This window comes from Anoplophora glabripennis, unplaced genomic scaffold (assembly GCF_000390285.2).
Source record: "Anoplophora glabripennis isolate ALB-LARVAE unplaced genomic scaffold, Agla_2.0 scaffold490, whole genome shotgun sequence".
Taxonomy (NCBI): Eukaryota; Metazoa; Arthropoda; class Insecta; order Coleoptera; family Cerambycidae; genus Anoplophora; species Anoplophora glabripennis.
The window spans coordinates 235,862-260,640 of record NW_019416571.1 but is presented as its reverse complement, the minus strand read 5'-3'; the positions used below and the strand labels follow the sequence as shown (position 1 = coordinate 260,640).

Genomic DNA, 24,779 nt, shown 5'->3' with positions numbered 1-24,779 from the left:
TCATGGGCTTATTAGGTTGGTTAAATGTTTATGGGATTCAGGGATTCAACCGGATAACGGGCTCACTCCGTTGCCCGCAGGTACACGCAAGAAGGGTTTAAGGAATGAATGAACCTTAGTCCCGCAATACAGATTGCCTACGATTTATTTCCTCGGTTATGGGGTCATGGGGTTCTTAGGTTATGGGGTTATAGGATTATGGGAGTTTTTGGGTTTGAGTACTTGGGTTTCAAGGAGTCCTCAGCTATGTGATGTTTTGTAATAATAAAGATTGCCTATGATTTATTCCCTTAGTTATGAGGTTATAGGGTTATTAGGGTTTAGGTTCATGGGCTTATTAGGTTGGGATATTATTGGGTTAAATGTTTATGGGATTTGGTTAATTGGATTTAGCGTTGGAAGCTTGAGTATTATGGTTTAATTGTTCAGAATATCGTTTTTTTAGGTTATGAAACATCCTGAAGTGATGGGGTTAATTGACCTCGGGTTCGGATTCAGCGACCCCTCGGATGTGGAAGTTGCACTTTTATTTTCATCTACACTGCTCCTTCTTGAATAGTACGAGCACAAAAGAGCAGTATACTTTTAATGTAGAGCAATTCTCTTTATCAGCTTTGATATTCTGTTGTAGCGCGACGTAGAGCAACCCATCTAAATATAATTTTTTTGAGAAGAGCGATCTACGAGTACTACAGAGCAGTCAGCCGAAACCGGCATAAATAAGCACTTTTTGACGTTTTGACTGAAAATAGACGGTTCCTGAGCGCGCCTCCGAAAGATTGATACAGCCATTTGCCACGGCGTACGTAGGATACAGTCACCGTTTACACAAGAACCTTTATCCCCCGATTTCGGCTCTATTTTTAAATCGCGTGACGAAGCTCGGGCGCATCGCACTCGAACCGAATACGAAATCCACACATCCGATTATCCGGAATGCCCTTATAATAGTAATAGAGTGCGTAATCAACGTGATGAATGGAAACGCATTGTTACAAATGGAGCCCCCGCAGCATTACGGCATTATAAACATTGTTCTAGACGCCAGGGCGAAATCACAAATCACCTAGGCTCGCCCTCTAGATTAATGGTGGACGAGGACGAGGTTTGACGTGCGAATTTTCCCAAATACCCAAGATAAAAAGGGGGTTCTGAAGCGTCGGCCATTGTACGCGCAAAATGCATTGTAACTGGATAAAAAGCAATACCGAGCTGAGATAGTAGGAATCCGATTTTGAATTATAAACTTATAAAACATTATGGATTTTTATCATATAAAAGAAAGTCAAGTTAAGAATAGAGTCCTTTGGAAAATGAAAATAGGTTAAAAAATATGGGACCTGTACTTTTCCCTTTTACTTACATTAAGTGAAAATTTCAAACCCAGCATTTTTCAGTAAAAAGATTTGAGTTATACAGGGTGTTTCTAAAGGTTCAGTACAACGCTCTACCAGATATAATATGGCTCAAAATAAGTCGATTTAACTAATGTTGCCTTAGTCCAAAAATTGATAAGAACAGAGCTGAAATTTCGTATCAGGAGGTTTTTTTGGATTAGAAATTCGAATTTATCTACGCTTTCGTTGTATCTTCTAGAGGGCGCCACAAGCGAACATTAGGACGCATTTAAACTGCCAAAACTTTTTTGTGTCATGGTATACTTAACTTTGGGCTGGTAAAATCTTTTCCCCTTACTTTTCTGCTTAAAAAAGGTATATCTTGCTAATATGTTTAAAGCCAACCGTTTTCAACAAAAAGGCATTAAAACTTCTAAATGCATAAAAGAATTTGTTTAAAAGTTATTTTCAACTGTACTGATAAACGAAATTAGGAGCAATTGTTTATTAGCAAGAAATATGCGTTTAAACGAAACAGTACAATTACAATTTTAAATTTCGTTTATTTAACAATTTTACTGCAAACAAAATTGACAGAGTGAAAAACATACTTTATAAAAACAATCTAATCAATCTAACGCAATCTAAACAATGTAACCAATCTAAACGATGAAAAAATCTAAAAACTTAAAAAATAACTATTAATTGACCTGTTTTAAAAGATATGTTTTTCAATAGAAAAACATATCCTGCACATTGATGAAGCGACAAAAGCCAACCAAAAATCAGATCACCTCTGCAAGTCAATGTATGGATTTTGTCAAGGAAATTATCGACAATCTGTAAGGATATATCGCGATAAGTTTCCAAACAGACGCATTCTAAATCATCAAACTTTTGCACGCATCGAAAGACGCCTACTAGACCGGGAGATATTAGACTGAAGTTCGACGACGTCTTTCTCGTTTATGCCTTTGAGAGTATTGAAAGGTAACCGAGAGACAAGTACAATAAACTAAATTTAAAAGATGGGCTGCGGGACACCTTTGTGAAAATTAAATTTTCCTTTTCAAAAAAATAATGTGTACAGCGACGTATTTCTCACTTATGCCATGTTCATAAGTTGAAGAGAAGTATCGATTTTATCACAAATTTTTTTTTTGGCATAAGTGTCGCAAAGGACATAAAAATGGAAAACTTTGTAAGAAAATGCGAAAAACATCTTTATTTGTCTACCAATTTCTCATTAATGCCAATTAGAAATATGACATATTCGAAAAGCTCATAAAAAATATTGGCATAAGTCCTACTAAGGACTAAAGAAAATAGGGCTTTGGAAAAGCCACATTGCAAAAGAAAATTAAATTTTCACATAGGTGTCCCGGCGGGTACATCGGTTTTTTCCATAATCTTATTTGTCTCTAATGTATCTTTCAGTACCGCTAAAAGGCATAAACGCTGTCGTTGAACTTCTACGAGTATCTCCCGGTCTATACGTGAAAGATGGACTTTTGTTCCTGTTATGGTTGATTATGGACGCAACATAAGGATTACCGATGTAGAAGAACGAATTTTAGAACGTATAAATGAAGAACCGGGAACAAGGGAACAACAACATCCATATCATTTGCAAAAAATTCAAGAACTTTTACCAGACGATTTCTTATTACGGCTTGGTTTTTGTCGCTTTATCAATGAGCAGGATATGTTTTTCCATAGAAAAATCTTCACAAATGAAGTTTGTTTTACTAAGGTTGGAATATCAAATATTCACGATGAACATGTGTATGCCGAAGTAAATCCCCGTGCTCCTAAAATACTCAACATGAATTTAAAATAAACGTTTGGGCTGGGATAATTGATAATAATATGATTGATCCTGCTATTTTGCTTGATCGACTTAATGGGGAAAATCATTTAGACTTCCTTGAAAATAGATTAGCAGAATTATTGGAAAAGATACCTTTAGCTTAGAGATTGACTATATGGTATATACACGATGGAGCTTCCCCTCATTGTTAAAGTTCGAGCCTTTTTAAATCAACTCTATCCAAACAGATGGATCGGCAGGGGTAACAACGTTCCAGTAAATTGGCCGCCGTGCTTCCCAGATATGACCCGGATGTATTAGTTTTTCTGGGGAACCCTAAAAGAGACGGTTTATTCGACACCCGTCAATAATAGTGATGATCTGTGGCAAAGAATTGAGTATAGTACAAATGTCATTAGAAATCCACAAATCTTACGAAGAGTACAGTTCAACATTTTGCATTAAATTAATCTCTGTATGTAGGTGGTGAACATTTTGAACCTCTTTTAAGACAGGTCAATAATAATTAGTCATATTTTAGATTTTTAGATCGCTTAGTTTGTTTACATTGTTTAGATAAATTAGGTTGTTTTCAGAAAGTATGTTTTTGCTCTATTAATTTAGTTTGCGGTAAAATTGTTAAATAAAGAAAATTTAAAATTGTCATTGCACTCTTTCCTTTAAAGGCATATTTCTTACTAATAAACGATTGTTCCTAATTTTTTTTTATGTATATACAAATTTAAATGCCTTTTTGTTGAAAACGGTTGGCTGTAGATATATTAGCAACACACTGTATGTTTTTTTTCAAAATATATCCGTTTTTCTTCTACGTACACATCGCTACACTTAATACAATCAGAAAATGTCACTTACCCATTGGGAATATGCGCGGGCATGGTCTGCAACCGCCTGGTGTACAACACCGACCCTCCCTCCGACATGTACCCATCGCCAATGTCCATTGCTCCCGTGTGCCTCAGGATCTCTCCATCAGACAAGTACCCGTTAGCCAGAGAAATCTCGCAGTAGTCCGATCCACCATCAGGTTGGACCCTCTGGTAATGCCTCTGTCTCGAAGGCAACGTCAAGGTGCTGCAATAGCCTCTAAGGAGAGGCCTCATGGGTTCGATACACAACGTGGTGTTGTCTTCCCTTTCTTCAGTCGGGTTCTCGTTGATATGGTTCAGGATTTTCTTGTGGTGCGTTGATTCCTCTTTAGGTAAGTCTAGCTTCTCTCTGGTGCTGATATTGTGGTACGATATGTTTTTGGTTTCCTTTTCGGCACTTGAGTTTTTATCTAGGTGTTTCACGTGTTCTTTCGGGGTCTGAGGAGCGGGTGGAGGGGGTGATTGCTCGGTAACATCGGTAATGTAAGTCAAAGGTTCTTTTCTGTTGGGGATAATATTGTGGTGCTCTGATCCGCTCTCACTGGAAGGTTTGTAAATGACGGAACTTTCGCTGGAGTTGCTGTGGTGACCCGTACTAGCACTGTGACTGCTTTCAGACAACTGGTTGGTTTCCTTTTCATTCTTAATTGGAGATACCAGAGCTATAGCCGGTTTGTGTTGCTTCAGAGATACTTGGGAACTTTCTCTGGACACGCCTGTGCTTCCTGGAGTTTTTATAGAGTTGGAGCTTGTGTCCCTCGTAATTTTACTGGTACCTTTGATGGCAGCTGTGGGTTTTGGTATGCCAGTACCGGGTGCTGGTTGTATGGGCAAGGCGTGACTCTTGACGTCTTTGTTGATAGTGACGCGAATTTTTGGTTCCGTTAGTTTGGCTGTTGGAAGGTTGGCAACTTTATGGGCATGCTTTTCCACATCGGCAGCGGTTTTACTAGTTTTTCCACTGATCAGTTCCTTCTTTGTGGAGCTGGGGCTGTTCTTCGGTTGCGTTGGTTTGCCAGGTCTAGTTTGCTTCAGCCTAGAAGTGTTCCTGACTGGCTTTAAGTCCACGTTTGGTTCAAGGCTAGCGCTAGAATCACTACGCTCGCTCCTGGCTGAAGAAACACCACTAGAACTACTGGTTCTCTTCCCGTTAGTGACAGGAGCTGGTTTGTCGTTGCTTTTGAAGAGTTTCAGCTTGTCCAACATGGAATTCTTCTGAGACTGGCCGTTGCTCTGGTAGGGACTTGTGATTTGAGAAGGAGGAGCTCTGGGTATCATCGACAAGGCCGGGCTGGAACTCCTGCTGGAGCTAGCCACGGGTCTGACCTTATCCGGGGGACATCTTCGAGCAGGTATGGCCGACCCAGGCAAGGGTATGCTGCTGCCGCCCTTGTGGGGTATGGCCGAGGATCTGAAACGAAAAATAAACAGTGAGCTTCAACTAATGGGATTTGTTTGGATTTATCGGCGGGGCTTTGTTATGGTTCGCGGGCGTGTAAATAAGCGGTTTAGTTTTAAAAGGGGATTAAAGTTAAAAATAGCGGACTTCGATTTATTTACGCCGGTTTGGCGGTAAAATGGAATTTAGTGGGGTTTGTTGAGGAATGAAATTGGTCAGAGATTGTAACAGGGGCAATCAATATGCTATTTATTTGGTCTCAGTGATAATATACGGTAGTAAGATGGAAAAAAAAATTTTAAAAAATTGATTGTGTTCAAATGTACAAAAATGTAGTTTTAAGTCGGCCGACATACGGGGTGGGCCATTAGAGTGGGAAAGTAAAATAACTCCCTTGTTACTCATAATACAGGAAAAAAGTTTATATAAAAGTTATACAAAATCAGGAAACCTAAACAAAATTAATTTGATACATACAGGGTGATGAATAAAAACGGGACACGCCAAATATAACATTTTTTAAATGGAACACCCTGTATATTTTTAAACAGATGGATTTCCGAGAAAATTCTATACACGGCAATATGAATAGTCTAACATTTTAGTGCAAGGTTGCCAAGTTATGTAGAAAATTCTTCGAAATCTGGAAAAAACATGACTTCGAAGAAGTTGTATTAACTTTCAGCTACTAATATTTGGAACAAAATAATTAGACAGAGTTATAGTCAAATGTTAAACAAAGGCTCCTGTATTAGCTAATATCGATATTTTATACAGGGCATTTTTTATAATACGATCATCTTTGGAAAGTTTACTCGACTTTCTAAAATTTTTCGAATGGAACACCCTGTATTTTATTCTTCTATTTTATTCACATATCGGTCCACTTCAACTTTTATTAAAGCATGTTATATGTCTAAAATTGTTAGTTTTTAAGATGTAGCAACATTTCTGAAAATTTTTTTTATTATTTTATAGAATACCACAAATAAATATTAACTAATAAAATTAACTCAAAATGGAATGATAAATTACGAACTGACAAGGTGACACAGTGTGACAGTTTTTTTCCAAAGCCATTTCGTGCGACCGAATATAATAAAAATTAGGTTTTTCCAGAAATGTTGTATATCTTAAAAACTAATAACTTTAAGTGTAGAACATACTTAATAAAAGTTGAAGTGGACTGATATGTGAATAAAATAGAACAATAAAATACAGAGTGTTCCATTATCGTATTCTAAAAAATGCCCTGTATAAAATATCGATATTAGCTAATATAGGAGTCTTTGCCTAACATTTGCCTATAACTCTGTCTAAAATTTTTGTTCCAAGTGTTAGTAGTTGAAAGTTAATACTTCTTCCAGGTCATATTTTTTCCAAAATTCGAAGAATTTTCTACTTAACTTGACAACCCTGCACTAAAATGTTAAACTATTTATATTGCTATACATAGAATTTTCTCAGAAATCCATATCTTTAAAAAATTACAGGGTGTTCCATTTAAAAAATGTAATATTTGGCGTGTCCCGTACTTATTCATTGCCCTGTGTGTTTCGAATTAATTTTGTCCTTTAGGTTTTTTGATTCTGTACAACTTTTATATAACTTTTTTTTTCTGTATTATGAATAACAAGGGAGTTATTTTACTTTCTCACACTAATGGCCCACCCTGTATGTAGGGCGTTTCTTATTAATAAATTGTTAGAAATGTAGTACTTGGTTTTACCATTGCTATTTAAGCAAGGCATAAATGGGTCATTATTCTCGAACATTTCAGTTGTACAGGGTGTGTTAGATTGTCTTAATCGTTGGTGGTGTCAATGACGAATAATTTTTTAATAGAAGAAAGCTGCTACTATTAGTAAAGTACACTTATAAATTATTAGATAATCTCTCGGATAATCTTGAACTAGATCTGGACTTGATAAGTATTTTTATTCTGTCAGGATGAAGTTTTTTTAGGGGAAATAGTAGGTGTTTCCCAAAATATTAATTAAAAATTTTAAAAATGTGTTTCCAGTGTGGATATACAGAGTGTCCCTGAATGGGGCACCGCACTCTTTTTTAAAGAAAAAGTTACTCTTGATAAAAAGTTTTGCTTATCTTGGGAAGCCATGGACAGTAATCAAATTATACAATAAAACATACAGTTCTCGAACAACTTTGTTAAATGGCTTTCCAAGATAAGCAACATTTTTTATCAAGAATAACTTTTTCTCGAAAATCAACAATAACAAAAGTGCGGTTTCCCGTCCGGGGACACACTGTATATGTGCACTCTATTTCACTAAGATATAACTACTAACTATGCAGATTTAAGATTACCATCGAATATCTTATACTTAAAGTTTACGTGACACTACGGTTTCCTATAACATTATGGTAAACGATTCCTGTATATTCAAATAAACCTAGAGGGTGGTTCAGAGATAACACATTATTAGTATTAATTTGGCACAGTGGGGTCGTAAAGATAACGTTCCCTCGAATACCATCAGGCAGCAATGGTAATAATTCGTTGTACAAACACAAAAGCGTTTAAGAAATGCAGAAGTTTGTATAGAATTGAAAGTTCTTATCTTAAAACTATCTGCCTTAACCGTATCTACATAATATAATGCCAAAATCAGTCAAAATTTATTATGTTTTAGTTATCATTAAACCTACAAAAATTTTTAAAAATTAGTACAAACTGTACTTAAAACTTTTGTGCTAATAAATTATTAAATTATAGAAATTTAGGTATTGTCGAATTATGAAACAGAAACTATGTTTAAAAAAGTAATTAACCTTAACGCCCAGTATCTGAAAAACAAAAGATGATGGGCCCATAATTCATAACAAAAATCTTTTTATTTTTTAATATTGAACAATACTCGTATATTATGATTGCACGGGACAATGCCAAAGCCTTTTTAAGCTATGCTTGACAGGGCATACGTAGACGTATAATTTTAACAATAATTGTCTTACAATAATTGTATGTACAGGAAGTTCATTGTATTTATTATTTACTCATATACAGCAGCTTTTATATTCCGCAAAACGTTGAAGACAAAACTCGAAAATAATGCGTTTCACCAAAAATTACCTTAATAAAAATGTTATAATATACATACAGATATTGGCATGAAGCTCATGAGATTTTTGTCGCTGTTTCTGTAATTATTAATCATACAATTCGTACTACCGCGTGGTAATAAATCAGTGCTTGCTATCATTTTTAACGTCGTCGCTCTTTGACATTTTCATAATCATTTACGTTCTAAATTTTGCTCTAGCAAATATGGGCAACGTGATGAGAGGCACTTTTTTAAAGGAAACGTTTCCTGGTAGGTGCACGTGATGCAATATACCTCTCTTATGGTGCGCCCGATCGCCAGAACTAAATCCACGTGGTTTATAACTTTAGGGAATATGAAATCTTTGGTCTACAAAACAGTAGGTCCAAATTTTAACTTATCACTACCAAAAATCATTACTAATCTTGGATACGCCAAGCAAGATTATATGTTCAAGGAAACTGGGGAAACTGGGAGAAATTAAAAAAACTTTTATTCATTTACAGGGTGTGCGATTTAATTTTGAAAATTTGGGCAATAGTGTTTTCGCGCATGCCCTTCTCAACTAAAATAATGGCATCCACATAACGCTTCCGGTTATACCGGAAGTTGACGTCATCTTCGTTATTTTAAATGGAACACCCTGTATATTATTGCAATTTTGGATTCTACGTCAATTTTTAGGTGAACTATCGTAAAGGTTTCCTATTTTTAAAGTTAACCGTTTTTGATATAATTAATTTTTTTTCAAATAAAATTAAAAAGGCCTGCCTAATTCAAAAAGATGTATATTTTGCAATAATAAAGTTAGGGCGATAAAATTTATAGGGGACATAACTAAAACTCTAAGCTTCCCTGCCATAATTTCAAAATGACTTAATTTTGAAAACACCAGTCAACAAGACAATTTATCTGTGGAGTAGACCGGTCTTACTTTAAGTCAATAATAAGTCTGTAAAAACTAAATACCCCTCAACCAAGTCATGAAAGGTATAAACTGTGCCACATGTTGGCCCTCCAAAACCAATAAAAAATATAAAGTTTACCAAATCGCGGGAGGTCTGTTTGATGACGATCCAATCAATAAAAAACATGTGTAGATGTGTACAATACCAGTGTTTGAAGAGCATTTTTATTAATTCAATTAATCAGTTGACAATGGCCCCTATTTAAGGCTCGATTTAAGGTCTATTAGTTTAATTTAACGGCTGATTTTTTCCACTTATTAGACATCTCCAACAATTTATTGCTTATCTGAGGGCTGAACCATCATTTACTATCGCGTTTATAGTTGTGCTTTATTAAGTTAATCGTGTGAAAGTGGTATAAGGTCACTTTTCAAATGGCGCCCATAGTATTAGAGACATTTTTATCAAATAGTGTAACCCAGATTATACTGAATAAATGCATTTTGTTCAATCATTTTTCGACGGTTATTTACACTCATTTTTTGTATATTGTTCTCTTACGACAATTTTAGAATAATATAACAACCCTCCCAAAAACCTAATACATATTTACTTTTCTGCGACTCAGCCCAGAACATTTGCAATAATTTTCTTACTATTCTAGGGATTCTAATGGCAATCACAACTGAAACAAGCATATAATAAAGGCTATAAATTTCTTTAACAAATTGCTGCGTTAATTTTGCAACAAACAAATGAGCAATGAAGAAAAACATTTGGAATGATTCATGGCTGCATTCTTTTATGGAGATAACGCACATTCCTCTACGTCTACCAAATGTTCTAAACTTTATAGTATTTCTATAACAAGACGCTTTGCATATTTCACTGGAATTACATATTTACGTTTTAAGACATTGTCATTTATGGTTATGGAATGGTTCAATATCTTAGTTTTTTTTGCTAGCCTAAATACTAAATACAAGCATTAATTAGTTCACGTTTTTTTGTTTCTTTTTTATTATTATTTTAATTAAGCCTTTCTAATTACTCTGCGTTTATTTCAACTAAGCGGTTTTCGAGGAAAAGATATTTTTTGGACACCCCGTATGAGAAAAGATATGTATCAAGGGTGCAAGGCCATTCGAAAATATTAACCGTTATTGTCTTTTGTTGAAGGAGAATGGACGAACCAATTGTTATAATTGACACATGAAAAATTGTAATGCTGAAACTTTGGCGTTTTAATGACTTTCTTGGAAAAATTAACTCATATTCATATGTAAATAAACGAAATGTCCATAAGATGGCACACAATTGATTTGAAGATACGCGTACAATAAGGCACACGACAATGTGAATTGCAAATTACCGTCTACGGGTTCAAACAAGTTCGTTTGTTATTTTTGTTTCACTATCGACATCGTCACCTTTACGTCATATGTCATATCGATAAAGTTCCTATCATTATCTTCAAGAAAGCGTCGCTGAATACAATGTGTTTAACAATTTACTAAATACATGAACGTTAAACATTTGAATTTACTGTTTTACTTTCAGAAACACTACTAATTATTTGGTATTTCTAGTAAATTGGAAAACTTCTCTATACATACTGTAAACTTTTCCAATTCACATCCACTTATTTTTAAAACAAGAGTGTCACGTTTATCTTGTCTTCCTTCCAATTACCACAAGCCCATAATTTGTTCGAGAAACGGATTTAAATGTCTAAAGTTAGAAAGAGACGCGCAATGGAATTGTTAAACAGACTACCGTTTCCCAATCAACACTAAAATTGAAGTCTAGTTCAACTTACGCAATGCACAAACTGGATCGGAATAGATGTAGATAACGGAAAAAATTCTTGTACTCAAATATAATTTGTTGTGTATAATTATTATATGTAAGGTACCTAGACCAAATATGGGCACTGATCCAAATATGGGCACTTTCTAAGAATTTGCTAAAAAACAGTTATTTCTTCAAATACCAAAGTTCTCTACGACGAGTAAGGTTAAATAGGTCTTCTCTATAAGTTAAGTATTCTACGGATCACGAGAGGGCGTTCTGATAATTACCATTAGCAGAACTATCAACAACAGACGTGAGAGTAGTAATTTCGGTAAGTGAATTTTTATTAATTTTGCCGTAAAAATATTTACAAAATGTTAACTATTGTATGTCAATGTATAGCTAAATGTATGTACTTGCATGTAAAAGTTTAGGTTTTTTTCTACCTCATTGAAGAAAATAGTTTTGATAAGAGAACTGACAAAATCTTAATGTGCCAAATATGGGCACTACCGCATGTTCCAAATATGGGCAGTGCCCATATTTGGAAAATTTTTTTTAGCTGAACAAACGTGAATAGGTATTGTTTTCTTTTAGAAAATGCCACCAAAAAAAAGAGCGCAATGGAGTTCAGAGACTTTGGCTGCTGCTGTTACAGCAATTGAGCAAGGAATGAAAATAAAGCGGGCATCAATAAACTTTGGAATACCACGCAGTACATTACAACGACATGCCAGAACTGGAAATAAGGTTAAAAGTTTGGGTCGCAAGCCTATCTTGAGCAAGGAACAAGAAGAAGAGCTGTGCTCTAGGATATTTAGATTAGCTGAGATAGGAATGCCTCTGACATCAAAAGTGTTACGCAGAAGTGTATACACATTTTGCCACACAAATAATATTCAGTTGCTAACCAGCAAACAAAATTTACCTCTAGTAGGAAGAAAATGGCTTAAGCTATACCTCAGACGACATCCCGAAGTTTCTCGAAGAAAATCACAAAATGTTAACCTTGCACGAGCTGCAAAGTTGAATAAATTTATTGTTCAACACTATTTCGAAACATTAAATAGAGTTATGACAGAGCTAGATATTATGGACAAACCGCACCTTATATTTAATATGGACGAAAAAGGGTGCCAGCTAACTGTTCATAAGGAACCAATAATATTAACTCGTAAAGTAATAAAAAGAGTACCTTTTGTAGCACCAGAACACGCCGAAAATGTGACAGTGGTATCTTGTGGGAATGCTTTAGGCCAAGTAATACCACCCGTCATTCTTTTCAAAGGCAAAAGGAATAAACCTGAATTTTCGGATAGTCTTCCTCCTGGAGCTAAAGAATTCATGACTCAAAAAGGGAGCATGACTTGTGCTACATTTGTTGAGTGGGTTCATCACTTTGCCGAACATAAACCTCCAGGAAAGGTACTTTTAATTTTTGATGGAGCTAAATCCCATTTAGATGCGAATATTGTTACTGCTGCAGACGAAGCTAATATAACGTTATTGTGTCTTCCGAGCAACTGCACCCATGAATTACAACCTATGGATAAGTCAGTGTTTCGTTCATTTGAGTACCACTGGGACGATGAGCTACAACGCTTTTGGGGCGTTCGTCCAGACAGAAAACTAACCAAATCAAGTTTTGGCATTGTGTTTTCTAAAGTTTGGCCAAAAGCGACTACACCATCAAATGTAGCAGCAGGATTTCGAGCAACTGGCATATATCCATTTGACCCAACTATAATACCAGAAACCGCATTTGCACCATCAACGATATCAAAGAGACCTCAAGAAGATCCTGAGAAAAACATTGCAAATCATCCCGTTGTAGCTTTCACTAAACCTTCAACTTCTGAGGATTTTCAAGACATCAGTTCCACAGACGAAGATAGTGACTTAGAAGCATCATCGTCGTCAATTTCTTCTCCGGCACATGTTACTGCCGAAGAATCCAGTGACCATTCAGATGGTAACCATTCACAATCTTTTTCAGAGTTGCTTCCAACTCCAGATCTTTCTACAAAGTCCACAGCTAAAAATCCTGCCAAAAAAGCCATTAATTACAAGGCTGTTCAAGTAACAAAAGCACTGTTTTCTGACGATGAAACAATCACAGCCAAATTAAAAGGTAAATCTAAGAAGAAAAATACATCTTATAGTGCTTTGTCAAATCCCAATGAATCCTGGTATTGTGTTTTATGTAATGAGGATCGACAAATAGACATGAGACAATGTACCCTATGTACTACTTGGGTACATGAGGAATGTTGCGGCTTGACCTCAAAGGATAAAATAAAAAATTTCAAGTGCCCGACATGTGAAACTTAAGCTGTTAAAATATTTCAGTATTTAGGTTTTGTACTTTACAAAATTTATAGGTATGTTATTGTTATTTTTTATGTTTCCAGAATGCAATGTTTTATTTTATTTTTTTTAATAAAATATCTTTATGCGTTGTTTATACCACATTAATATCTTATTTTCATATGAATGAAAAAAATGTACCTAATCACTTGCCCCAAATATGGGCACCTAATGCCCATATTTGGACACCCTGGTCCTAATATGAGCATTTAACGTTTTTTTTTATTTATTTTTTTAAACAAACTGTATTACAATTTGATCAATTCTTTACACATTTTATAATTTCTCATGATCTAAAGAATATCTACAAGTAATTTAGTTATTTTATAACAAATACTGTAATTATAAAAAAATAATTTGCTTAGGGGTGCCCATATTTGGTTCGGTTACCTTAGTTGTATTGTAATCGTGTTTTAGATAGCTAATTGTACACATGCGGACGCTATATGAAATTATGGAGGCAATTGTCATATTTTTCAACGATAGGTACTCTGCAAAAAGTGCACAGGAAAATATTTATCTTGAACAAAGTTGCTTTAACTGGCACTCTTTGTTATAGTATTCAATAGTTTAAATTTCAGTAAAACAATTAAATATGTGTGGAATCATTGGAAATATTAAAAAATTACGAGAAAAAACTACAAAAAACTCATGCTTGTTATTTTATCAGCAAAGAAATATGTTCGCGAGGTGGGACTAAACATTTAACAATTCAAAAAAAAGGAAAAATTGTAAAAATTTTCTCTTTCAAAAATGGGAAGAATTGTACAAAATTGAAGAATTGTAAAATTCCGAAAATTAACACTTGAACAAACGTATTAAAATGTTTTATTTCCAGATATATTTTATTGGTATAATGCGCAACGAGTACGATAATAACATATTTTGAGAAAATTTATATATTCGCATGTCCCCAAATGTAGAGCTAGAGCACAAAAACAAAAGGTAAATATAATATTTTATTTAAAACAACAAAACGAACCAAAATCCTCAATTTTCATGAATAAACAACGAAAAAAAAACAAAGTTTCAGTTCTCTGTAACTAAAAAAACAAAAGAAATTTTAACATAAAAGTATACTAAAATATCGAGTTAAGAAAAAAAACATTGTGCATGTTCAGTTATATTATTCTAGGATCTTCAGATTACACGCCTCATGTTTCTGATTTCACAACCACATAATCTTTGATTTCCGCTTTAATCGGTGCCATCTAAAAGTGCAAATGGCCCGACAATTTTCTGATTAAAATAATTTCTAAAATAAATCTTTTTATAACAATATATTATTTCTACTGGCAAACCTAGTGATTAGAACGCTATTTCCAAGATTTTAACAAGGGTTACATTTCTTCGGATTTTCAGTATTTATCTAGGCAAAAGAAAAGTTTATTTCTCGCACCCAATTTTTCCGGAAATTTTGGACCTGGAGGTGAGGGTATTTTTTCTGACTTAGATTGTAGTGCCAAAAAAATTACGAATATAAACAAGTACACTGGCATATTAAAAATCTCATCAAAACGTTTTAGAATTATTTGGGAAACAAAATTATAATATTTTGCTAATTTGGCGCGTAAAAAAACAACTCCGGATAGAGATAAGTCCAGTTAAATCATCTTGTGACCACAAGAATCTGTGGTAGTTTTAATTAATTTTTAAAACAACACCACTGGAATAAAGTAAAAAAGAACTAATGACAAAAAAATCCATAATTTTAACAAACTTCGTTGTTATGGGGTGTCAGTTCTGGATGCAATAAGCATTACTATGATGATTTGTTTCATGGTATGCATATCATACTTTACGATGGTCGACGTTATGTATATTTAAACAGGCGTACAAACATAAACTCTTGTCTATTTTACAAAAAGAATACTAACAATTTCGCACGACGAACCTCTGGGGATGTCGGCAAACTCCTCGATTTTCTTATGCCACTGCCACTGTTACCCATATTGCACAGTTTCAAAAAAACAAAGACACAGAGGAAATCACTCAGCAAAACGTGCTGGATCTATGCGCCTTTATGGGCTCATTTTTTTAGATTAACCACCACATATTTTTTGATACTGTTTCATTCACCACCAGTCGAATTGATACGCATCGGTCTTGGATTGTCTGTGGGTGAAGGCACAAAAGTTATCCTTATTCCATCCTCACGGACGCGGCTAACTGGCTATTCGTAGACGGAATTTTGGGCTGAAGAGAGCACCGTCCCGCTCTCGGGCTGCACCGAACTGCACTGATCCGCTCGCCACGCGCTGCTGCAACCATAACACCGTGCCCAGCCACCCCAACGAGGAGAAAATGCATCTGTCGCTCGCAACGAGGCCGCCCTCCCTGCTCCCCTAAATTCGGATTTGCATCAGAATGGGACGCCGGTGGACCGTCGTGTGTCATTCTCGCTAACCGTGGAGATTATGGGGCGGGTGAGGGTCGATTCGACTGGACGCGGCCAGCGCTAGTAAATTGGACTTACACTTACAATTAGCGAGGGTGCGACTCATTCAAAATGGAAGCTCAGTTTCATCCTTGGAAAAATGTACTATCCAAAACGTGAATTGTAGAAATGTAACAGAAAATGCTTGTATAATATCAATTTTAGATTCATCAGCAAATTCGACAATTACATTGACTGAAAAATTATACCTTTGCTGATCTAGATGTCGGTAAAGTAGAGGAAAAAACTGACGAGGATGATATAGGTGGCAAATTGTCTGTATTATTATACGAGAAGTTAAAATTGTGAGCAAAATAACACATGGTGCAATAAACATGGTTTAGGGAGTCGGGGGGCTACGGGGCCTATAGCCCCGGGCCTAACCTCGTCAAAATCTGACAAAATGGAACCGAAAATGTTTAGGTTTTGCTTTTTTAGAATCAAACCAAAAACTGTTTCGGTAATTGAGTGACTGATTGCGTAAGCTTTTTTTTTAATAAAACCAAACAGTGTTTAGGTTTTGAAATTTTATATCGGTTTTTTTTTAGAAAAAGGATCTCTGTAGAGCCCGGTAATAAATTATTTACTGTTGATATTACAGATTTTCGGCTGTGGTTTGCCAGCGGATATCCGAACTTTACTGGAAACGCCACTTTATCTTGTGTTCGGACTTTATCATTCCGAAATACACAGCAGCATTATAATAATCTTCTAATCAATACAAAACAATCTAGGACAACACTTTACAGTGGATTTTGCAAGTTGTAGGTACTGTCGTTTTAATACCCGCTTCATACCCGCTTTAGTTTTAAGAACACTTATATAACTGTAAAATAACTTTACAGATGCTAGTTGTATTAGAGTTTCATTATAGCTTTAGTAACTATTTTAATGCTCTAGTACAGAATCTTCATAAAAGATTACAAGCCACGTGACCAGCAATTTTGTTTGAAACAGTAATTTTATTTCCTACGAGTTGGCAATTAAATCCTGGTAAAATTAAAAATTACTAAAACAATAAGACTAGGTTAAAACGCAACATTTCGTTTTACCGGTTCACGATTGGTGTAATTTTTCACATTTCGTTCAACCAATCAGCGATCGGATTATCTTGAGTGTAGACGCAATAGTTTGTTACTGTTTATTGTAAAGGAATCATTACGATCAATGGCCTTAAACTGATATTTGTGCATTTTTCAGTGGCGTCCGTCGTCCGTGTTTGTTTTAGTTTGAGCCCATTTGCTGCTATCGTTTTATTGTTTCTTTTGCTTAAATATTAAATCGTGCATGTTTCAAATCAATCAGTTGTTTTCACATATAAACTTTTGGCATTTCGTCGAATTATTGGTAAGTTATAATAGAAACAAAATATTGAGGTTTGTATTTTTATTTCAGAACGCATTACGCCGTTTACTCTAGAACAAGATGCCTTTATTGTAATGGCTCATTTTCGAAGCGGAACTCTAGTGTGAAAAGATTTGAAACCAAACAATAAGACTAGGTGAAAAAATTTGCAAAGGAAAATTTACGGGCAGACCAACTGTACTTACAGAAAATGTCTTCGATAATAATATACAGCAACGAATAAATCTAAGTCCTACAAAGTCCGTATCAAAGTTGTCTGTAATACATATTTATTTGTTAAGTTCATGCAAAATTCTCATATTTAGTTTCTGTCTCTAAAATATTTTAACATTGAATTTTTTATTTGAATTTGAGATTAGATTGAAATATAGTTAATATCCTAAAATTTTCAAATTAGCCCTTTTAGTTGGAACAAGCTTTAAAAAAACACCCATACAGGGTAACTGTTGTGCAGGAATTACTTCCCATAGGCTATGGAAGACTATTACAGTAGATACTGTGAGTGGTACGAGTATATAGAAAACATGAACAATAATTTGTTGGACTTGTTGGACTGATGAAGCACGGTTTCACATATCAAGTTGTGTAAATAACCAAAATTATAGAACCTGGGCTGCAGAAAAATCCTCATACATTTTTTGTAGAAACCGGTTTACATCCCTTAAAACAGATGTCAAGAATAAAACAACAACTGCAAAATGTGTATGAAAATATGCACAGGAGAGTAAATTTGTTCATAACTAGTGAAGGACATCATTATGAACATAATTTGTGATGTTTTACAACTTACTAATGATATGAATTTGAATTTATTTTATATTGCAGCAGAGAGCAATAGTTTGTAACTTTTTCGTAATGCTATTTTATCAATAATAAAAAGTAAACTAAGTTTGTTTTACTCTGCACTTAAATAAAAATATTAATAAACTGTTATAGGTTCACATTATGTTCTTTTTTCTTTCATAGTAAAAATTTATTATTTGTTCAACAAGTGAAGTTTGATAGTTTTTCCTTTTAATAAATTTTAAAAGTTAAAAGTTAAGGCTCTGCACAACTTGTATAAAGTTATATAAAATAATGTTCAATAAGTGCTGTGAGAGAGAGAATGACGAAACTATTGCATTTTATTCTGACTAGTATCAATTTATAATTCAGTGGTGACAAATCTATTCTGAAATATTTCGGAAAAGTGTCACTGGAACATTTAACCTTAGATACGTTTAAAAATGACTTTGGTGTAAATTGTCTTATAACTTATGATTAGGCTTAGTGCGGCGCAGAGTTTAACAGGACCGTAGTCAGATTACGAATGAAAATATTAATATATTTACAGAAAATATGTCGCAACATAGTACTATTACTAATGAGCAAGGTTAAGTAGAGGATAAAATACCTATATAAATTTAAATGACACCACATACCCGATAAACCTTAGTGTTGAGATAAGGTTCCCGTGGCACATTGGAAGGAGTTAAAACATATTACTACGTGCTTTTCCAAATTTCTACTTTCTACTGTTGACAACGGACAATATGAGAAATTGTTGAGGCATGAACTATATACATATTAATATATTTGCTGGTAACTCCTGATATGTTTAGGGTTACCAGATCAATTTCATGACAGACCCGGAGACATGAGCCGTTTTTATAATTGATGCCTAAAAAAAAGAAAGGTTAGGTTATGCAAACAGGAAATCTGGGAGACAAATTGTTTGAAGAAATCTGGGAGACAATATATTTTCGAAGAAATCACGATATTTCTGCATAAAAAAAACAAACCCGGAGAAATGACGTTTACGTTAACAACCCGGAGATCTGGCAACCCTAGACCCTAGATATATTCCAGATAAAACTTTACATTATGTTTTCCAAAATGGTGTATCCTGGATTTTTAGGGATAGCCCATGTGATTCCAATTTACGGAATTACAGAACTTGGGGTTCTCTAGTTTGGTTAATGGAATATTACTTGAAAGAAAGGCGTCTGTAAGTTCAGAGTCCTCAAGGCTGGTCGAGGCATTTTCAAATGTCTTGTTACTTCAGTTTTGTAACAAGAATTTATAATGCGTTCACACACAGTACGAAACAGGTAATTTCCTTTAATACGTATGTCCATGTAACCTTCGAGATCACTGTTAAACCACATCACTACATATTATAAAACAGTCCTCCGCCGCGTCTGTCTATCTGTTCGCGATAAACTCAAAAACTACTGCACCGATTTTCATGCTGTTTTCAACAATGGATACAGTGGTTCTCGAGGAAGGTGATTCGACCGGGGGGGGGGGGGTCCGAAAGTCAATGTATGGTGGAATTGTGTATCTTATATATGCCTACAGAAAAGTCCGCGATGGTATATGTCTATATGTTAAAGAAAACATACTACCTATATCCATTTTAATACTTTAAAAATTGGCAACTATAAAGCGGTAATGTAAAAGCTATTTACACAAATACGGTATTAATCCTTATCATTTTAAATACGTTAGAGAGGAGTAATCGCAAAAAAATTACGGACGCGAGAATAAAATTCAAGCGCCTCGCTTCGCTTGATGCGATTGCTGACTCTCCCCCCGCACCGTCTTGCCTACTGTTTAGCTAATTGGCCGAACGATAACGCGCGCGTGATCCTTTAATAAACTGACTTGGAGAGAATGAAGGTGACGACTGACGATTGTGTTTTCTTCTGGGTGTTGTTGGAAAGTTATAATTGCGTTTGATATTTTAAGGTCACATTTTTGTTTTGTATTTGTTGTCTTTAGGTAGTCGGAACATACATAGATACTTGCAAACATACTTTTATTTCATTGAGTTTTCATAATTTGTCTGTTTTTTTTTTCTTATTGTGAATCATTTAAAACTTCATAGTAGCATTTTTGTTTCGTGTTTGTTTTCTTTAGGTAGTTAGATACCTAACTGCTTACTTATTAATTAAAATTGATAGTCCTGAACATAGGTACTTTATTTTAATTAGTTTTGTTTTCACATTGTTGGTATTTACCTATATTGTTTTAAATTTAAAGATTTTGCATTTTTAGTTTTGAGTTCGTTTGTTGTCTTTAGGTATATAGATATATCGTGAATTATATTAAAATTAATATTAGGGTCGCATTAGATGAAAGATGATCGATTTTTTGTTTGTTACGATTTAACTCAAAAACTACTCAACCAATTTTACCGAAAGCTACATCTCCTCGGAGTAACATAGGCTATTTTATATTTGCCCGTGCGAAGCCGGGGCGGGTTGCTAGTTTTAAATAATTCTCGTCTATTTCTTTTCTCTTTTGGCATTTTACTTCACTTTTCTCCCCAACTAATAGTTATTAATGTAAATTATGTTAGTATCTATAAATAGTTATTTAAATACATACGGCGAATACAATTTACAGCAGACGTAAAAAAGAAAGGTATCGGCGAGACACCAATTACTACAAGGTTCCGTAAAAAACTGAACAGTTCAAAACGTGAGTCAGCTGTGAAGGCCACCGACCCCCGCTTCGGCTCTGTTAGACTCTGCACGTGCACTAAGCCTACTTATGACATTTTCACAGTCAAGGCAAGTCGTTCTTAAATTTTCATAATTTTTATTTTCGTCATTGTTACCAATTCACTTGCTTTCAACATATGTTTGGACACAAGTAATAGATCAAAATTATAATGATGATGTAATATCAATTTAGGGCCGGTTTTTCTGTTTATTTGTTAAATAAACCCATACCTGTCACTTACTCATGGATACAATTTTTATGAAACATACGTAGATTTAATTGGCAAATACATTTATTAGATGAAAAAAACTGGTCTTAAAAATAATAAATATGCACAGTTCGCTCTTTTTATGTGTAGCATTGTTACAAGATAAAGCGATAGATTTACTTTGAGTTAGTTTAACGGAGTGATATAATTACGACACTGAAACTATGCGCTTTCAGTTTCAGTGGCCACGGAGTAAATTTGCCACCATTTGGTGCCACTTAACGCCTGAATGAAACCCTTTGTTTTTGCGGGGAACGCCGTGCGTGGATGACAGAGACAACGCAACGCACAACAGTCGAACAGTTGTTTCAACCAACCCTCGTTTTTGTTTAAAACTTTTTACGGTGCCTGTAAAAAAACAATATGAAATTTTAATAAGAGATATCTGGACTGTAAAGTGGCTTTTATGGCAGCTTTTTGTTGTAATGGGTAACAGATGTCTGGGTTTTGAACCCCTTTCGTTATCTCCAGGGCGAGGAGGTCAGTGCTTATTTATAAAATTCGTTTTAATGCGTTATTTGGAGAGATAACAGATATTAATTTTGGAAGTCACCTAATATCGAATCAGAGCGGATACACAAGGTGTTCCGAAATTAGTCGGTACATTTTACAAATAAAATAAGAAAGAACGTTTATATAGACATCGGGGAGAACTATCTTCCAAGTGGTAAGAAAAAAATCATTTGTAAATATTGATCAGGGGCGTTCAAATGAAGGGGTTATGGATAAATTTTACTCTAAAACATTTGGTCACGGCAATTCATAATTCTTTTTTTTATTGCAATTTATTCAAGTATCTGAAAAACAGAGTAGTACTCAGTTTTTTAGATAGGTATTTAAATGGGGTAAAATTCAAACATGCGTAAAAAGGTTTTGCAGAATTAGAATATGCCATCAAGAAAATAATTAAACATTATTTCAAAAAGATGTATACGAAGTGATTTTTTAAGAAAAAACACCATTAATTTTTTTTCACGAAGTGATATAGGAATATATTAGAAAGAATTCGAATTAAGCATTCATGTGATCAGCTTCCAGTACGAGTGGAAATTAATTTGACAAATCCCGTATATTGTAGTTGCAACAGTTAATATTTTTAATTACGAATCCAGTAATGTGTAGTATGTCATACTTTTGCGATTATACAAATAAAATAATCAACAAAATACAAATCATGTTTAAGATAGGCGTAATCTTACAAATCTGAAAAACAGTTTTTACCATATTTTCTTAACTTGGTGTTCAATGTTTTTTTTGACAGCATATTCAAATTCTGTAGGACTTTTTATACGAAGTATGTTCAGAAAATAACCGAATTTTTTGTACTACGCGTAAATAATTTAGTGACATGCGGTTGGCAGCATTACGCTGCGCATAACCTCCCCTCTAACCACATGTTCTTGGATTGTTGATATCTTATTTAGTTTTCGTGATATTGTTATTTGAATGAAACGTGTTTAAGAGTCACTGACGATTTTTGAAATGTGTTACTTTCTGAAACAACGATGCAATGTAAAATTTTGGGGAAAATTTTCACGGAAACGTTTCAACTTTTGAAACAAGCAGCTTACAAAGATAATGCTCTGGGTCGTACACAATGTTACGAATGGTTTTCACGATTTAAAAGTGATCGTCAGCCAATTGAAGATGATCCTCGACCAGGAAGGCCTTCGACTTCAACTGATGACTCTCACGTTCAGAAAGTTAAAGATCTGATGCGTACAAATCGCCGATTAACTGTCAGAGAATTTGCAGAAGAGGTTAGCATCTCAATTTGGCCATGCCATGAAATTTTGACTGAAAAATTGAACAACAGAAAGGAAATCGTGTGGACGTTTGTCGGCAACTCCTTGAACAATCCAATGCTGAGTTTACGGCTGCGGCATTGACACAAAATTTCAATTATCGAAATGGATTAGCAAAGGACAATAATGGCAAAGTGATGCTCACTAGTTTTTGGACTTGAATGGAATTGTGCATTTTCAATTATTGCCTCAAGGTGAAACAGTGAACCTTTTGTTTACGTGAAAAAGTCTGCAAAAACAGACCAGAGGTGTGGCCAGGCAACTCCTGGTTTTTGCACCATGACAATTGCGCCCTGACACTCAGCTTTGTCGATAGTTAAAGTTGCAATTCGTGACTTGGAAGACTTTAACACATTTATTTGTTTCAACACGTTTATTGATTACTAGATATTCAGTACAAGTCGTAACGTCTACTACTATTACACTGATGATGAGAGATCTCGCATGAGTTTATATAGGGATCTCTTATCATTTACATTGACGTCAATTAGATAGGCAAAGTATACATAACGATATATTATGCATGAAGGACAACGAGATATAAAAATAAAAGAAGATCCGGGTTCTGTACAGGGTGTGTAACTCCTCCCATCTTAAAAAGGAAGTTGGGGGTCCACGAGAGCGTCAACTGCCTTGTCCACCTTGGGTTTGATTTTGACTTGTTCCTTGGCTTTGTTGAAGATGACGGCTAGACCTGTTTTGGGTTTGTTTTTCCTGAAGTAAAAGTATGTTAGGATCAATATGGCTAAACATATAAAAATGAGCATAACCAGGTATAGTTGATATGCCATGGGATGTCTTTAAAATCTTTTATATGTACGATGTTCTTGAAAAGATTTTTTCCTTGGTAGAGGTCATCAAGGGATACATTCTGTAGTGAGCCCATAGGAAATGTTGTTAGATTTATGTTTGGTAACAGATAAGTAGTACTGGTCATAATTGGGTCTTCGTACTCGTAGATAAGGTCGTCTATGGAGAATTGACAGCCTGGGATCATTGTGATTTTGGTATTTTTCGTAATTGTTTTAGTGTCTGCGATTCCATGTCGGCAACTGTATTGTAATGTTACTAGCTTTGATGTGATTAGTAAGTAGTCTGAAGATTTGAGTTGTAGGACATAGGGTGTCTTGTAGAAAACTCGGGTGATTTGACAGTTTCTGGGCCTTTGTCGTTGGCGGAGTATGTCGACGAGACAATTAGGATGGTCTACCAGTTTGACTTCAGAAGAATAGTATATATCTTCAATGGTGTTTGGTTGATCGTTCAGATATTGATAGTTGTCATGTGAGTCAATAATAAGGTATTTTGGGATTTCTAGGAGGGTTATATTTTTAATTGGTAAAGGGGTTACATGATAAAGTTCAAGCTCTGTTTTCTGTGATACTATTGGTACTAGAATTGAGATGTAATAACAAAAGTCTTTTAAATATAATTTTGTTTGGAAGTAGTTGTAATATGACTGTATGTTTCCAAAGCGAGGAATTTCACTTTGAGGATATAATGTTCTGAGGTGAGTGACCATGTCATCAATTTCCCGTGGGGTCAACAAAAAGAAGCTAATTTGATTTCGCTGAAGGAGTGAAATCGTAATTTCAATCTGTTGAACATAGTATAATATGAGTTCTAATTGATTTATGATGATTTGTCTTTGGAAATTAATACTTAAAGAATCTGAAAAGTATTTGATGTTATATTCTAATTTTTTATTATTTTCATCTATTTGATGGATTATTTTTGTAGTTTTATTTATGAATGATGACAATAATGAAGTTCTTAAGTTGACTTCGGTCGCTATCTCTTTTTCATTTTCTAATAAGGTATTCAATTTTGAGTCGAACTTTTCAA

At 34.7% G+C, this 24,779-nt stretch overlaps 1 protein-coding gene across 2 annotated transcripts in view; it reads right to left on the bottom strand.

Moving 5' to 3' along the window:
• LOC108914038 (neuron navigator 3) overlaps positions 1 to 24,779 on the bottom strand; it is a 303,181-nt gene that overhangs the window by 126,609 nt on the left and 151,793 nt on the right. Inside the window, exons 1-2 of one of the 2 annotated variants that reach the window (XM_018719737.2) lie at positions 15,448 to 15,763; positions 4,024 to 5,448 (exon numbers count right to left, since the gene is read on the bottom strand). In XM_018719737.2, the coding sequence (XP_018575253.1) occupies positions 4,024 to 5,448; positions 15,448 to 15,521 (1,499 nt within the window). In that variant the 5' untranslated portion in view covers positions 15,522 to 15,763. Of the gene's footprint in view, positions 1 to 4,023; positions 5,449 to 15,447; positions 15,764 to 24,779 lie in introns of those variants that run through there. The other variant, XM_018719736.1, reaches the window with a different exon arrangement.